The sequence below is a fragment of the Engystomops pustulosus genome, chromosome 9, assembly GCF_040894005.1.
Source record: "Engystomops pustulosus chromosome 9, aEngPut4.maternal, whole genome shotgun sequence".
In the NCBI taxonomy this organism is placed as follows: Eukaryota; Metazoa; Chordata; class Amphibia; order Anura; family Leptodactylidae; genus Engystomops; species Engystomops pustulosus.
Window position 1 is genome coordinate 77,903,816 of NC_092419.1, and position 16,483 is coordinate 77,920,298.

General features: G+C 42.7%; 1 protein-coding gene across 10 annotated transcripts in view; it reads left to right on the forward strand.

Moving 5' to 3' along the window:
• Nucleotides 1-16,483, forward strand: part of TEX11 (testis expressed 11) — a 285,428-nt gene that overhangs the window by 69,827 nt on the left and 199,118 nt on the right. For 8 of the 10 annotated variants that reach the window (XM_072125893.1, XM_072125894.1, XM_072125897.1 and 5 more), the window contains 2 exons: nt 4,987-5,067; nt 15,514-15,599. In XM_072125893.1, the coding sequence (XP_071981994.1) occupies nt 4,987-5,067; nt 15,514-15,599 (167 nt within the window). The remainder of the gene's footprint in view (nt 1-4,986; nt 5,068-15,513; nt 15,600-16,483) is intronic. The other 2 variants (XM_072125892.1, XM_072125896.1) reach the window with 1 other exon arrangement.

Sequence of the window (16,483 nt, forward strand, 5' to 3'; positions counted from 1 at the left end):
TTCAGCTAGAAATTTTAAGACAGTCACAACCTGCAAAATATAGCAATAAAACAGAATAAAAAGTAAAGGCGCCATAAAACCTATATCATTTTGAAAGCAGACAACCAGGCGATGCATTTGGCAATTAACATTCAAAATTTCCTCTAAAATATGTACAAATCCAGAATACTTATATAAAGAAAATATACTTTCCTAAAACAGTAAGATGTGAGGAGATCAGACATACCCCACATATGTATATTCACCAAAATATGCAGCACAGGGAACGTTAAATCCACAGGGGACACCAAATTATTTTTGCTGAGCTTCGCACAGATCTATCGTTGTTACCCAATGGTAACCCAAATAAATAACTATATATCCATAAACCAAGCTAATGAGATAGTAAAAGTCACATTTAGATGTGCGCCATTGTATTAGCCGCACAATAACAGTACCCTCCGCTCTTCATAAGAATTTGAGTGAGAACGTCATAACATAGGTGTAAATTATGGAGGATGGTGTGACATAAAAACTTTATTCCAGAACATGTGTGTGTTTTTGGTGTTACATATAACTTTATGGACATGTTCTGGTTGCGGTGTTAATTTGTAGTCACATTAGGCGAAGAGGATCGAATGTTCATCGTATCAGTCAATTTTCCCAAAACAAAAAACGATCACGAAATAAAAGGGATAAAAGAGATAAAGTTTTGCATAGAGAAGGGTTAAAAACATAAATATTAGTTGATATTATCCTTTCTCAAAATGTAGTAACATATAAAGTGAATATTTCCATTATCTGTGAGGTGCAGCCGCTCCTGTGTGCAGCAAATTCTCCCTGTAGCTGCCGGCTAAGAATCTGGAGGAGGGGGCTACAATTCAGGGGGCTGTATCTTTGGCTCTGTGACACATAGAACCTCACTTCTTTTTTCCTAAGAAAGAAGAGAGTCTCCTCTTTTATATGAATCTATGAATTTGTTTCTAAGCATTAGGAAAATGGAGACATTAACTGTTAAACTGTCGTTGGGAGTGATTTTTATATATAAAAATGGCTCCTTATATTCTCACTTTGAACCTGAATATCTTTAGATCCATGGCACCTAGAAACAAAATTCAAAATTAATTTGAAAGAAGAGACCCTGCCTGTAGTTCCATCTGAAGAAGAGACTCGTAATTAAAGAACAAGAGTCTTCCCCATATTTTGTCATCATTGCTTTCCAACTTTGTTGTTGGAGAGGCAATCTTTCTTATCCTCCTTTTGGATCCCTCTGTTGTGCTGTAGTGGTTTTTACATTACATATTGTGACTCACCAAGCTATCTTTAAAGGCAGTTTGATTAAATCCCATTAGAGCTCTAGGAAAACTCAGATTGTAGTTTTCTTCTTGTCAAATAATAATCTATTCTGTGGATCATGCCACTCATCTGCTGCCACACAGGGACATAAATTCCATATAGTTTGATTTTACAACCTACTAAATATGCTTCTAATTCATATCAAAAGAGGAGAAGTATTTCTTTTCTTCTGCAGATTCAGGTTCTGCAGCTAGATTTCAACAATTGCTTGCTGCTGCAAACACTCCCTTTCCAGAAGGCCAGTTCTGCAGTGCAAAGGCGAGCAGCAGCAGGCTATGACTGCCGAAAATGTGAACACATGCCATGCACTTGAAGCAGCGGCTTCAGCAGGTCTTGCCCAGGAATCTTTGCACCACCAGGTTCAGCACATGTGCATGGCATGGGATGTGCGTCAACCTGGCTAGGCCCAAAGTTACAACAAGGTTCTGGCCATTGTCGCACACCACTTTTTCGGCCCCGAGGTTCAGTGGTAGAACCCCCCTGTCTGTCTGCTGTTGGATTCCAGTCCACAGTTCCCATCAGTGTGCAACCTTTTGTCCAAAACAGGTGTGTATCAACACAACCTGCTGCCCTTTCCCCATGGTTTTGCTAAAATTGGTGGTGTGGTACTGTGCTAACTGAATGAAGGATGTCCGGCAATATTGTGTAGGGGCAGAATGTGTGCCAAAGCCGCCTTGGGACCAGGCGCCACTGCATTAACCCAGTGGGCAGTTAAGGAGATGTAATGTGCTTATTTATCCATGTCTCAGTTGTAAGGTGCACCTTGTAATTAATGGCATTGCACAGGGCACATCTCATGTGCAAAGTCATATATGAGGTGCTCAGATTGTTAAGGTTTTGGTTAGGCTTTATGGACCCTTTATGGTGGCACAGCATTCAAATGACATATGTTCTGTCATCTGCACTGTGCGAGAAAAAATGAACAGGACTTTTGTTTGCTGGTCCCTGGGTGCAGGCAACAATGTTTCTATGGGCTGACTGCTTCTCCTTGGCATCTTTCGCTTGTTCTGCCAGCTGCCTGGGACTTCCTGACCACCACCTTTTTGCCAAACTATCAATGACTTCCACCTGTGTAAGGTCTAAGACCTCATTATCACCTCTCACTTCCTCTAAAACCGAGCCCTCTCTACTGCCCTTCTTCTCCGCCACAGCAGTTGAGAGTTGAGTTTCATCATCATCGTAATTCTCTTCTGAGAATTACAGCTCTGACCAACTCTGTCTGGGGCAGATGGATAGCCCACATTTAAGATAGTCATCGTACAGCATGAGTGACGGCTCCATGACTTTTGGCTGAGACGGCTTTTCTGTTTTGAAGATGGCTTTGCTTAACAGAGGTTCAGTGTGACAAACATAATGCCATGGAAGTTGAGTTTGTCATATAATTAACCGAAATTTGGGTCTACAAGAATACGCTGCACTCCCTGGTGCCTGATTATATCAGAGGAACATATCCTCTTCCTGTAGGACTAGCTTTAGCAGCAGCACCATGGCCACTTAATTTCTGCTTTCCTCATCTTAAAAAAACCTGCAGTACCATTTGAGGATATATGTAGTTGAAATAATAACAACATCACTACAATAGAAGTACTGCATGTTGCCGATTTCTATCTGTCCCTAATCACAGCAGCCTCAGTAGCTCAGCAACCAGCATCGCTGGTTCAAGTTCAAGTATGTATACGTAAAAAAAGTTAAAAACGCTAAAGTTAACACATTAGAATAACTAAAAAATAAATACATAAAAATATAAGCCCCTAAAATGACACTTTCCCATAAAAACACTTAATAAAGTATAAAAAACACAAAAACCGCCACATATTTGGTATTGCCGCGTCCGTAACAATCTGTTTAATAAAACAGAATCGTTACTGGACCTGCATGGTAAATTAGGGGGGAAAAACGCAAAAAAAGTTCCAAAAAAAGCTAATTTTTAATTAATATCTTTAAAAAACATGTTCTAAAAAAATGTTACGCACTCTAAAATAAGACCACTAAAAAGAACAACTCTTCTCGCAAAACATAAGCCCCTAACCAGATTTGTCAGTCAAAAAATAAAAAAGTTATGCATATGAAAAATGGTGATGCTAAAATGAATAAAATTGTCTCCAAATTAGTTTTTATTCAGTAAAATTGAATAAAATACACAAAACCCCTTACATATTTGACATCACTACGTCCGTGACAATCTGCATAATAAAACAGAATTGTTATTGGACCTGCAAAATAAACCCCGTAAAAAACAACAATGCTCTAAAAATTGATTTAAAAAAGTTAAGCACTCTAAAATAAGACCACTGAAAAGAACAATCCTTCTCGCAAAAAGTAAGCCCCTAACCAGATTTGTAAGCCGAAAAATAAAAAAGTTCTGCATATGAAAGTTGGTGATGCTAAAATTTACATGTTTGCCTAATTACAATTTTATTCAGTAAAATGGGAACATTTTTTTTTGAATAATATACTATTGTTACGGTATGGTAAACGGCCCAAAAAAAACACACAAAAAAAGTTCCTAAAAATTGATGGTTTTCATTTCCTCCACCAACAAAGAGTTAATGAAATCTCACCAATTAGCTATAGATGCCCAAAAATTATGTACCAGAAAAGTGCATCTCATGTGGCAAAAAATAAGCCCCTATCAGTCCACAAGAAAAAACAAAAAAAATTATAGCTTTTACAATGTGACCTAGCAAATCTGATCTGGATGGCGCCTCCTTTCCTTCTTTGCCCGGCCGTGCGCCCATACAGCAGGTTACCACCACATATGGGGCTTCAGTGTACTCGGGAGAAATTGGGTATCACACTTTGTGGAGCCTTTTTTCATTTAAACCATTACAAATGTTTAATTTTCCACCCAAAATGAATGTATTGTCAAAAAGATTACAATTTGTAGACCGCACCTCCATTTTGTTTTAACCCCTATAAAACACCTAAAGGGTTAACAAACTCCTTAAAAGTGGTTTTTCATATGTTGAGGTGTGTAGTTTCCATAATGGGGTCATTCACAATTCTAGCTATTATTTAGGCCTCTCACAGTCAGTTAAAAGTTGAGCAGGTCCATCTAAATATTAGTTTTGGTGATTTTCCCAAAAATTTGAAAAATGGCACCTAAATTCTGAGCCTCAAAACATTCTAGTAAAATATGTGGAATCTTAAAAAACCTTCCAACATAAAGCAGACATTTGAGAAATGTAAGTTATGAATTTATTTGGGAGCTATGACTATCTGCATCAAAAGTAGAGAATTTAGAACTTTGAAAATAAAGATTTTTTCCAAATTTTTGCCAAATTTAGTTTTTTTTCATAACTAAACACAAAAGATATCATCCGATTTTTTTAAACTAATTTGAAGTACAATGTGTCTCGAGAAAACAATCTCAAAATCCCCTGGATATCTCATAGCGTTCCAAAGCTATAACCACTTATAGTGACACAGGGCAGATTTGAAAAATGGGACAGCGTCCTAAAGGCCAAAAGAGGCTGAGTCCCGTAGGGGTTAATAAAACTATCGAGTTAAAGTCTCGGGTCATGAAAAGAAAACAACATATAAACAGCTTCGATATCTTAATCTTTTCCAAAGATTTGCAAAACAGGACCTGCATAAACAGAGCATGCCGTTGATTATATTTTTGTTGTAATTCTGTGTATATTTCCACAGGCAGTGTTTCAAGGCAATTTTGAATTGGCCTCGCATTTGATTCAAAGATGCAAGGATATGTTACAAAGACAACCAGAAGAGGTGAGTGAGGTTCTAAAATGGTCAGCTGATCATGCCAGGATGACATAACGGTGACATATATGTTCTTCCTGAAAGGAACTCACTACTATGATAAATTGCTATTTAAAGCTGTTTTCTGAGATTATAACCATCAGGCATTAGGACAGGGGAATAGTAGGCGTGCCAGGTGGGCGGAAGTTGTCCCAGATATATTATTGTGCCTGCACCAGTTTTCTGTCAAAATTTTCATGAAAAGGTGTCTTTGCACATTATTTATTATGTGTGTGCGCCACTATAGTGTAGTGGCTCTATTGTGTCCAAGACTTTTGAAAACTCTGCATCTAAAGGGGCACATTGTTCTGCGTTCCCAGTTTGTGCCACATTTATTACTGCCATGCACCAAAGTTGTGTTGCAACAGCATAAAACAAAGTCCACCAAGAAAAAAAAGTGCAACTGTGTGCACATCCTGAAAACAGACCAGATTAATTAAGAGCATGTGACACTATTAAATAATGTGACACAAAGTGCACATTAGTTAGGTAAACTGCACTAAGGCATATTGCTCATGCTTTCATACATCTGAGTTAGTGTATGAACACAGCCTAATGCCATGTCTGCAAGATGTGCTTGAATTGCATTTGAAACGCATCTGCAGTCACTCCTTTCCAAATGCATATATTGCTAGACCTATACACTTGCCTTCAGTAAGTAGTCTTATAGATTTTTATCTGGGGCTCAAACCCCTAATCATTGTAAAGGTGACTTTCAAATTAAATGAGTCTGTGTCCAGCTTGGAATTGAGTAAACCAGGAAAGACACATTGTTCTTTTCTGAAGAATTACCTCGAGACTGTTACTTTATTGTGGGACTGACACATTTATAGAAAACCATAAGGCACTTTACATAAGGCGTGTAATTAGGAAAGCAGCAACTATAATTGGGTGTTCTCACCCAGGAAATGTAACACTATTGGATGTAAGCACACAAAGGAATGTAGAACCATTGGCTGTCTTCACATAAACCAAATGTCCAGATGTTCACCTGGATACCTTCCACTAGGTGGTGCTAGTGAGCACTAAGTCTTTGTGTGCTGAGGGGCGAACCCCACCCAAACTTAGTTATCACTACACAAAGTTATATGAAATGAATGCTGAGTCTTTAAAATGTCTGACAGTATGTAAGATGGCATCTGAGTCCAGTGTGATAGCTTTAACATTTCCCTCCTTTTGAGCTTTGCATGGCCTGTAGGCTAAACCCTTACCTGCTGGACTTGTTAACTCTTCACCAGATCCCCTGGAGGCCAGTCACTCGGGGGTTACAGGCCTGCATACTCAAATTACATCATTGTGTTTCCATAGTTTATGGGTTTATTAACAGGCTGGTTCTTCAACAAGACGGTATCCTCCACACCGGGACTTCTCCTGTCATGGTTCTTGCCATCTGGGACATGGTGGACTTGATGAGGGGGACCACACAACACGTAATAAGTGACGAGAGCAAAATCACAATCCCCAATATAACCCCCACTTACAGGAAACCCTTCCAATCCCCCAACCACAAAGTGAAGGACAAAGTGTCCACCCCAGAGTTTCTCTTGAGTTCCCTGGACAGTCCTTCAATCTCTTCAAGTGCATGGGTAATGGATCCATAGGGGGCGATGTCATCCGGGATGTACATGCAACAATCCACTCCCACCATCTTACAGACTCCTCCCTTCTCAGCAAGGATCATGTCCAGAGCCATGCGGTTCTGGGAAGCATCTCGGATATAATTCATAAATCTCTGTTGATTACAATAAAACTAGTTAAGCCAACCAACATCTTTACTCATAGCTCTCTGGGGAATAATGGACTCTAGACTTGCCCATATCTGATTGTGGGCCTTGTACTCATCTGGGACCCCCCCCCCCCTTGGTGCTCCCACTGTATCTATATAAACGTTGTCATATAGGTGCTCCTCTCAGACCTCCAGAATCCTTTGGGATTCTCTACCTTTACTTTATGTGTCCGATCAAACTTATCCCTGGGAATCACGAGGAAGGATTGCACAAGTGTTATCACAGTACACTCACCTTCCCAGCCTCTAGGCCTGACCTGACTCTCCTATCCCCACAAATCCTGTACACATCAGACACTGCTAATACAGGGTTACCTGTGCTGTCAATGTTATAGAAGGTCATTGTCCTGCACCAACCGTAGGTAAAGTCTCCTTCCCTGGGGGCATCCTGGTCAGCCCTATAGTTACAGTGATAGTCATGGTTGGGGTGTCCCTGAGAATACAATCAGCCCTATAGTTAAAGTGATAGTCATGGTTGGGGTGTCCCTGAGCATACAGTCAGTCAGAAGAGACCAGCTAGCAAGAAGAATCAGTAAGTTTGCAATAGAAAGCGTGGAAGCATGCTGGCTTCCCTCTAGCTTCACAGACGTGGCACTGGTCAGCAGGACTTGGAAAGGACCGTTGTAGTGAAGCTCCAGACTCCCTCTCTGGTCTCTTTACCACAATGTAGTCTCCTGGCTTCAGGTTATGCGTCCTGAGGTCTCTGTCTGGATCTGAAAAAAAGGAATCAGAAACACTTTTGCGGACCTTTTCCAAGGCCTGGCTCAACTGTGTGGCATGTTCCACCTGGTTTCCTGCCATCAGCTATAGGGTCTGTGGGAAGTAGGGGCCTAGTCTGGGTGCATAGCCAAAAAATACTTCAAAGGGGGACAATCCCATCTTTCTGTTGGGGGTGTTCCTAACTGTACGGTGGGCAGCAAGAAAGCACTCACGCCATGGTTTCCCTATTACTTCCATGGCCTTCTGGATCTCCAACTTAAGAGTGCCATTTATTCTCTCAAACCCACAACTAATTCGGGAAGGGGTGTGCAGGGCCTCTTCTACACCCAGGAGGGACAAGTCTTTAGGTCTTTACCTGTCCAGTGAAGTGGGTTCTGCGACTGGACTCTAGGGTCTCCGGAAGTTCAAACCTGCAGAAAAATCTCACTCACCACCTTCTTGGCTGCGGCTCTGGCAGTAGCCTTGGTCATGAGAGAAGCTTCTGGCCACCCTGGAAAGAGATCAATGCACACAGGCACGTACTCCTACGTGCCACTTTTGGTAGCTGGATAAAATCCATCTGCAGTCTTTGGAAGGGATACAGCGGCTTGGGTGTCACCTTCTGTGGGGTCTTTACCACCTTACCCGGGTTGTGGCGGGCACAGACAATACAGGCTTTCACTAGTCTAGTGACAGGGGTAGTAATGCCCGGGGCAAACCACTTATGGTTTATGAGCACTAGCATGGCCATTTTGGATGTGTGTGTCCGTTGACTACTTGACTTACTGTCGGGTGCAGGGCTCTGGGCAGGCACACCCTCTCTCCCAGCATCCAGGTCCCATCGGCATCTGGGCTCCAGCTTTCCTCCACACTCCCTTCACTTCTGATGACTCTCGGGTCACCAGGGACTGGAACACCTGTGGATCAAACTTTTAGCTCAGAACTCACCGCTGAGACTTCAGGACAGTCTCTGGGTTCCATCTGTGCAGCTGCCTTCGCCATCCCGTCAGCCACATACTTGCCCTTGGCTTGTGGAGTTACCAAATTGTGTGTGCTTTTACTTTTACTATCCCCACCTCTTGTGGAAGTAAGAGAGCATCCATGACCTCTTTAACCAGCGTGCCATGCTTAAAGGGGGTCCCTGCAGAGGTGAGGAAATCTCTAGCCTTCCATATGGGTTCATAGTCGTGTTTAGACCCCAGAACTATACCTTGAGTATAGATGTTTGCCCTTTTACCTTCCACCAGCTGTAGCACTTCCCTGAGTGCTGTCACTTCACCTCCTGCGCTGACCTGTGTGGAGGGAGTGGTTCTGCTTGTACTACCTCATGTGCGCCACTGACCACTGCATATCCAGTGTAGAACCGTCTGTCTTCTCCTACAGACCTGGAGCCACCTATGAGAAAAAACTCAACATCTGCATTAATCACCCTTCACTCCCCCCTCTCTGAATCCTGGAAAACTGGTGACAGAGCTGTGCACCTTGTCAGAGTGTCCTGGGGCATCAGGAGTGCACACTGGAGTCTGAGCTGTCTGGCCTTTGCTCAGATGCTTGGGCTGTACTTGGGTGAGGACACTGTGCAAGGTATGTGGCGTTTGCACTGTAATTGAGTGATCTAGGGTCTAGGATCAACTCACTGGCCTTGCTGAGCAGATTGATGGCTGCAGCTACTGACACATGTGGGGCTCCCCTCACGACTGAGTCTAACCGGGCCTAATAGTGGGCCACTGTGGAGGCCACCACGTTCCTGGACTCGACATCTTTGGCCTAGATACTCAGTGCAAAATAAAACAAAAGTTTTATCCAGTGGGATGTGCCTAGGGCCGGTGCAGACAGGATTTGCCACCGTAAGGCTATGGAATGCATCATTTGCCTCCTGACTAAGGGCAAATGGAGAAGAGGCAATTCAATTATCAAGGGGCAACATCAGGCTCGAGGCAGACCTTATCCCAGGCCTGTAGGAACCGGCCAGTCCTAGAAACATGTGCAGAGGCTTAGGGCCTCGGGGGAGGGGCACATTCTGGACTGCCAGCTTTCTTTCCTCTGTCAGGTGTCTGCCTGTGGCTGAAAAGCAGTGGCCTAGGAAGACCACCTTCTCCTGGCAGTACCGGAGCTTGTCTCCGGAAACTTTGCAACCCTTCTGGAACAGAAAACACATAAGGTCAATAAATGCATCCTGGCAAACAAAAACAGTAGGTCATCCACATACTGAAAAGGAGAACATCCAGTAAGGGGCTAGTCTGCCAGTCTACTCCCTGTAGGGCCGTGTAGTATGGAGTACTGGCTGGGGGAGTTTTACCCCCCTTGTGGGAATCTGCATCAGATATACTGGAATACTACACTGGTAAAGGCAAATAGATACTGGTAATCCTCATGTAGGGGCACAGAGAGGAAAACATTTGGCAACAGGGAAGAGTTCTACAATGAAAGGCACTAACTCTATTTGGGGGGGGGGGCTTTCAGAAGAGGGGGACTGTTCTTGCTGACATCCTTGTCCATTACCGCCCCCCTTGTCCCGCGCTGTTGGGGCCGTCTACGTTTCCTAGAGTGTGGGAAGTCACTTCAGTAATGTCTCCTCCCCGTAACGCCCACTTGGGTCGGGGTGTCGGCGGAACCCAGCTTTCTCTCAGTCTCACTTTGGCGTGGTCTGTGAAACTGGACTCTGTTCTTCCTGGCTTTCTATCACAAGTCTGCCAGAGACGTCTCTAGTTTGCTAACACCGGTCTCCGCTTTATCTCATCTAGACATATAGGATTCTCTCAACCATCTCTAGTTCAGTGTTCTGTGCTCTCTATAAAGTTCTGGCCAGACTCCAAGTCTCAAACAGAAGTCAGGTACACTTGTGTTGGTTTTTAATCAAAAAGGAACAAAAGTCAGTCATAGGCTCTGTAATACAGTTAGGGGCTTGTTCTTGCTTAGTCTGTTCGTGGGGTACACAGGAGGACGTCACATCATACTGTCTTTTTGTATTCTTATCACAAGCAAATTCCTTTAAGTCTTTTAGGCTGTTAGCTCTGTCTCCCCCACTCAACACAGATGCTTTCTGTGTGCTTCAAGGCCACTTCTCACAGACACAGATAAGGCAAAGCAAAGCCCAGCTGCACAGCTGCCCACAGATCTGACCCTGATTAACTCTTTCAACTCCAGAAAGCAGGTACCAGAGACATTGCAACACTTTTTCTAGTAATTTTTCTGCAATTGTCAAGATCAAATAAAAATAAAATAAACAAACAGCATTGCACACTCAAGACCCTTAGCAAATGTTTGAAATTGGTGAAAATATTCACCTGCCGGCATTTTATCTCAAACATCCGCCAGGATGCCTTAAGGGTGAAGCTGCTATCCTACAACCAGCCATTATGGCTGCCTACAGTGTAGAATCATAGGCAATTAACTTTCAGGGACTTGAAGGAAATATACTGTCTTAAGATGTCCGCCACTGAAAAATGGTATCTCTAACCCCCAGATACGGGGTTGGAGTCTAAGAGGGTGCTGGTCTGCATTCCAAAAGATTTTTCTTTTCTTTTTTTTTTTTAATGAGCACTCTCTAGGATTCCTGTCCCTCTGTCCTGGTCCGTCCGTAGTCACTGGTCTAAGTCTCCAGTAATCAACCCCATCCACTTTCCTTTGTCATTAACTCTCTACTTACATCAAGCCAACCTTCTGCCTGGGTGTGCCACTTTTTGTCTTTGAGCCAGCCACCATTTTCATCAAGTGCTGTCTCCCACCTTTGCACACTCAGGGGATCATCTAACATACCCAAAAACTTCAATACCTCATAACTTCCTTTTACCCACTCTTTACCTTTCCTGTGTTACACTTTGTCAGTTGACTTTTTAGGTCTGCAGTGTCCAGCTACAGTCTTACTTTGCTCACTACCCATTTTGTGGAATCTGTGGAATACCTGATTTTGTTCAAGGGCTATAGATATCCTCCGTACATACAGCTCCAGACTACCCCGCTACCTATCAGTAACTACAAATTAGAGACCTTCACACAATGTTTCAGAAATCAAGGATGTAACGCTCAACTGTAAAATTCCCATCAGTGTCCCTCTTGTCTCTACTGTCCTTAATGCATCACGGGGCTGATCCCAATCCCGAAGGAAAGATACGTAAATTTGGCCAGAATTTGTCTCTGCACACTTCCAGATTCTATCTGCGCTTACATGAACAAAAATCTCAACACCATCACAAACTTTCTGAACTACATCAACAATTCACAAGAGGGCACTGCAGACCTTTTTCTACAACATACATAGTCACGTCCAGTCTCTGTCAGTCACCTTACAAGAGATCCTTGCCACAATTAAAGTGAACATACTATTATATATGGACATATAAGGCAAAGTACATAATATCACACAAGGAGATGACCTTACCCAGTCCCTTTCAGCCAGTGAAACAGAACTACAGTCAAGGTAGACTTACCCCGACGAGCGCTCATTGTCAGTTCTGGTCACTGGCCGCCTGGACTCTTGCGGAGGTCACCTCGATGGTCAGATGTCAATAAAAGTATGCCCACCCAGGGACGCCAATTCTTATAGATGTTTATCTGGGGCTCAAACCCCTAATCATTGTAAAGGTGACTTTCAAATTAAATGAGTCTGTGTCCAGCTTGGAATGGAGTAAACCAGGAAAGACACATTGTTCTTTTCTGAAGAATTACCTCAAGACTGTTACTTTATTGTGGGACTGACACATTTATAGAAAACCATAAGGCACTTTACATAAGGCGTGTAATTAGGAAAGCAGCAACTATAATTGGGTGTTCTCACCCTGGAAATGTAACACTGTTGGAAGTAAGCACACAAAGGAATGTAGAACCATTGGCTGTCTTCACATAAACCAAATGTCCAGATGTTCACCTGGATACCTTCCACTAGGTGGTGCTAGTGAGCACTAAGTCTTTGTGTGCTTGGTGGCGAACCCCACCCAAACTTAGTTATCACTACACAAAGTTATATGAAATGAATGCTGAGTCTTTAAAATGTCTGACAGTATGTAAGAGGACGTCTGAGTCCAGTGTGATATCTTTAACAGTAGCAACAAATGCAATTCAATCACTGCAAACCGGTCCTGCCCATTGCGGGTCTGCATGAAATGATAAGAAGATCTGCAGTTTCCCACACAATGCTTATTGCTAAATTCACCATGCAGTGAAAGGGACAGCATTATGGTAACGGCAGGAAGAGGACTTTCTGTCTGCTCAGGTTGACATTTAAAGAGACACTGAGCTATCAATCAAAAAAGGAGGCAGGGTTCACTGGCAGCCTGGAGAAAACATGACTTTTCTATTCAGAAATTGATATGTATAATCATTTGCATATCAGAAAAATGGCTGTAATTAATTTGCTGTACAGGCGGTCCCCTACTTAAGAACACTCGACTTACATACGACCCCTAGTTACAAACGGACCTCTGGATATTGATAATTTATTGTACTTTAGTCCTAGGCTACAATAAACAGCTGTAACAGTTATCACAGGTGTCTGTAATGAAGCTTTAGTGTTAATATTGATTCTTATGCCAACCCAACATTTTTAAAATCCAATTGTCACAGAGACCAAAAAAGTTCTGGCTGGGATTACAATGATAAAATATACAGTTCTGACTTACATACAAATTCAACTTAAGAACAAACCTACAGACCCTATCTTGTATGTAACCCGGGGACTGCCTGTACTTCAGTGGCAGAAAATTAAGGGAAATAGGGTGAGTACTTTTAACCCTTTTCCAGCAGGAATTACTGGAGGGAGGGAAAAATTCTGATGACAAGTCTTCTTTAAGGTCCAACATTAGGCAGGACCTCTTGTTAGAAGCAATCTGTGCTTCACACTCATATTGTGGCCCTATCACCTCCTGCTTATTTTCTGACCCCATAATGGCCCAATATCAGATCCCCCTTCTTATTGTGACTACACAATGTATTATTAAAATTAACTTAAGATTCCCCACCTCTTCCCTTTCCCCCCCAACATCCTCTTCAATGCTGCTGCTATGATCTGTAATCACATCGAGCCTGCCGGCCTCTACTACGTAATCAGAGGCACAGTGATGATGTAGTGAGTTGAGGGTTCTCTGCATCATCATTGTACAGTCATGGCCATACGTTTGGAGAATGACACAAATATTATATTTTCACATGATCTGTTTCCCTCTGGTTTTTATGTGTGTTTGTCAGATGTTTTTATCACATACAGAAATACAAGTGCAATCATATTATGAGTAACAAAAGCTTTTATTGAGAGTTAGAATGAGTTAGTGCAGTAAGTCAATATTTGCAGTGTTGACCCTTCTTCTTCAGGACCTCTGCAATCCTCCCTGGCAGCTCTCAATCAACTTCTGGACCAAAACCTGACTGATAGCCGTCCATTCTTGCACAATCAATACTTGCATTTTGTCACAATTTGTTGGTTTTTGTTTGTCCAATGTCCACCTGTCTTTTGATGATTGACCACAAGTTCTCAATGGGATTAAGATCTGGGGAGTTTCCAGGCCATGGACCCAAAATCTCTGTTTTGTTCCCTGAGCCATTTAGATATCACCTTTGCTTTATGGCAAGGTGCTCCATCATGCTGGAAAAGGCATTGTTGATCACCAAACTGCTCTTGGATGGTTGGGAGAAGTTGCTCTTGGAGGACATTCTGGTACCATTCTTTATTCATGGATGTGTTTCTAGGCAAGACTGTGAGAGAGCCAATTCCCTTGGCTGAGAAGCAACCCCACACATGAATGGTTGCAGGATGCTTTACAGGTGGCATGAGACAAGACTGGTGGTATCGCTCACCTTGTCTTCTCCGAACAAGCTGTTTTCCAGATGTTCCAAACAATCGGAAAGGGGATTTACAGAGAAAATGAATTTACCCCAGTTCTCAGCAGTCCACTCCCTGTACCTTTTGCAGAATATCAGTCTGTCCCTATGTTTTTTTCTGGAGAGAACTGGCTTCTTTGCTGCTCTCCTTGACACTAGGCCTTGCTCCAAGAGTCTCCGCAGTCTCACAGTGCGTGCAGATGTACTCACTCCTGCCTGCTGCCATTGCTGAGCAAGCTCTGCACTGCTGGTAGCCCAATCCCAAAGCTGAAACACTTTTAAGAGACAGTCCTGGCACTGCTGGTCCTTCTTGGGCGCCCTGGAGCCTATTTGGCAACAATGGAACGTCTCTCCTTGAATTCCTTGAAGCTTCAATAGATTGTTGACTAAGGTGCAATCTTTCTAGCTGCGATACTCTTCCCTGTTAGGCCAGTTTTGTGCAGTGCAATGATGACTGCACGTGTTTCTTTAGAGATAACCATGGTTAACAGAAGAGAAACAATGATGCCAAGCACCAGCCTCCTTTTAAAGTGTCCAGTGGTGTGATTCTTACTTGATCATGACAGATTGATATCCAGCCCTGTCCTCATCAACACCCATACCTGTGTTACTGGAGTAATCACTGAAACGATGTTAGCTGCTCCTTTTAAGGCAGGCCTTAACTGACTTTGCAATTAATTGATGTTAAGCTGATCACTCTTTATAACATTCTGGAGTATGTGCAAATTGCCATTATAAAACCTGATGCAGTAGATTTTGTAAAAATTAACATTTGTGTCATTCTCAAAACTTATGGCCATGACTGTATTCAAATCCTATCTCTCTTCCGAGGACACAGATATAGTTGGAGTCAATAGGTTTTGGGACCCGCTGGTGGGCTTGACATTGCTTGGTGCTATGCATTAGATTTGATTAGACTATTCCATATTGCAGAAGTATATGATCTTCGTTTGTAAATCTAAAATGATAATTAGGGTTTCTTTGTTATGCTCAGTCAGATAAAATGCTAGATTGTTTAACTCACTACTATACTTGTTCGATTAGGCCTCCTTTGTAAAATCATATTTTATTGAATAACTGTACTGACTTTTCACAAAGACAACTACTTTTGTTTACAGGCTGTATTCCTTTCTTTACTTTGCTATAACTTCGGAGTGGAGACTTACGATAAAAAAGTTTATGACCAAAGCTCCTTTTGGTTAAGGTACAGATTACTTATCTTATAACTTTGGATTCATTAAAGGGATTGTGTCACCATAGCAAATGGCTGTAATTGGGTCCAATGCATTGTGACAAGTACTTTCACCATTTACACTTATTACAAAATATGCAGCCTTACTGAGATAACTCCTTTTGTCCTGGTTGCTGGCGCCCCCTGCTGGTAGCTGTGTCCCGTCCTGAGCAACACCTGATCTGGCCGAGTCTGCGCACAAGGAGTCAGCAGCTGCTCTGCTATACAGATCACTCCACTGGCTCACAGCTCCTCTCCACACTGAGAGATCAGCTGACACACTGCAGCCAATAGGAGGTGAGAGAGGAGGAGGGGCAGAGATTGTGCTGTGATGTCCTATGCTTACCAGCTCCACAGGAGCCTACAGCAGCAGATACAAGGTAACTGCAGCCAGCCAGACATGGCTATCTGCTGCACAGAGGAGTCCTCCCCTAACATGGATCATAGCAATGTAGCAGCCCTCTCCTCCCTCCACCTCACCTGTCATCTATCCATCCATCCATCTCATATGTATCTATCACATATCCATCTATCTATCTCATAACTATCGATCTAGTTATTTAGTTGCAATTCCTTACAAAATGCACAGAAAGAGATGCAATGAACGGCCCTAAAGTAAGATAAAAAAATACAAAAGTTTATTAGTAAAAGTCATAAAAACAACTGAAAAGGTCCATGTTATTGCACCTAATTTTGTACAATCAATGTATACAAGTATAGCAAAACAATGTATTCTCACAGCATCATGGTCGGTCAGGGGGACAGTAAAGTGTAAATATGTCGGAGGTCTGGAAAAATGCAGGGACGGCAAACTCCATGCGTATCCTCACTACAAAGTGACTTCCTCAGGGGTAAGT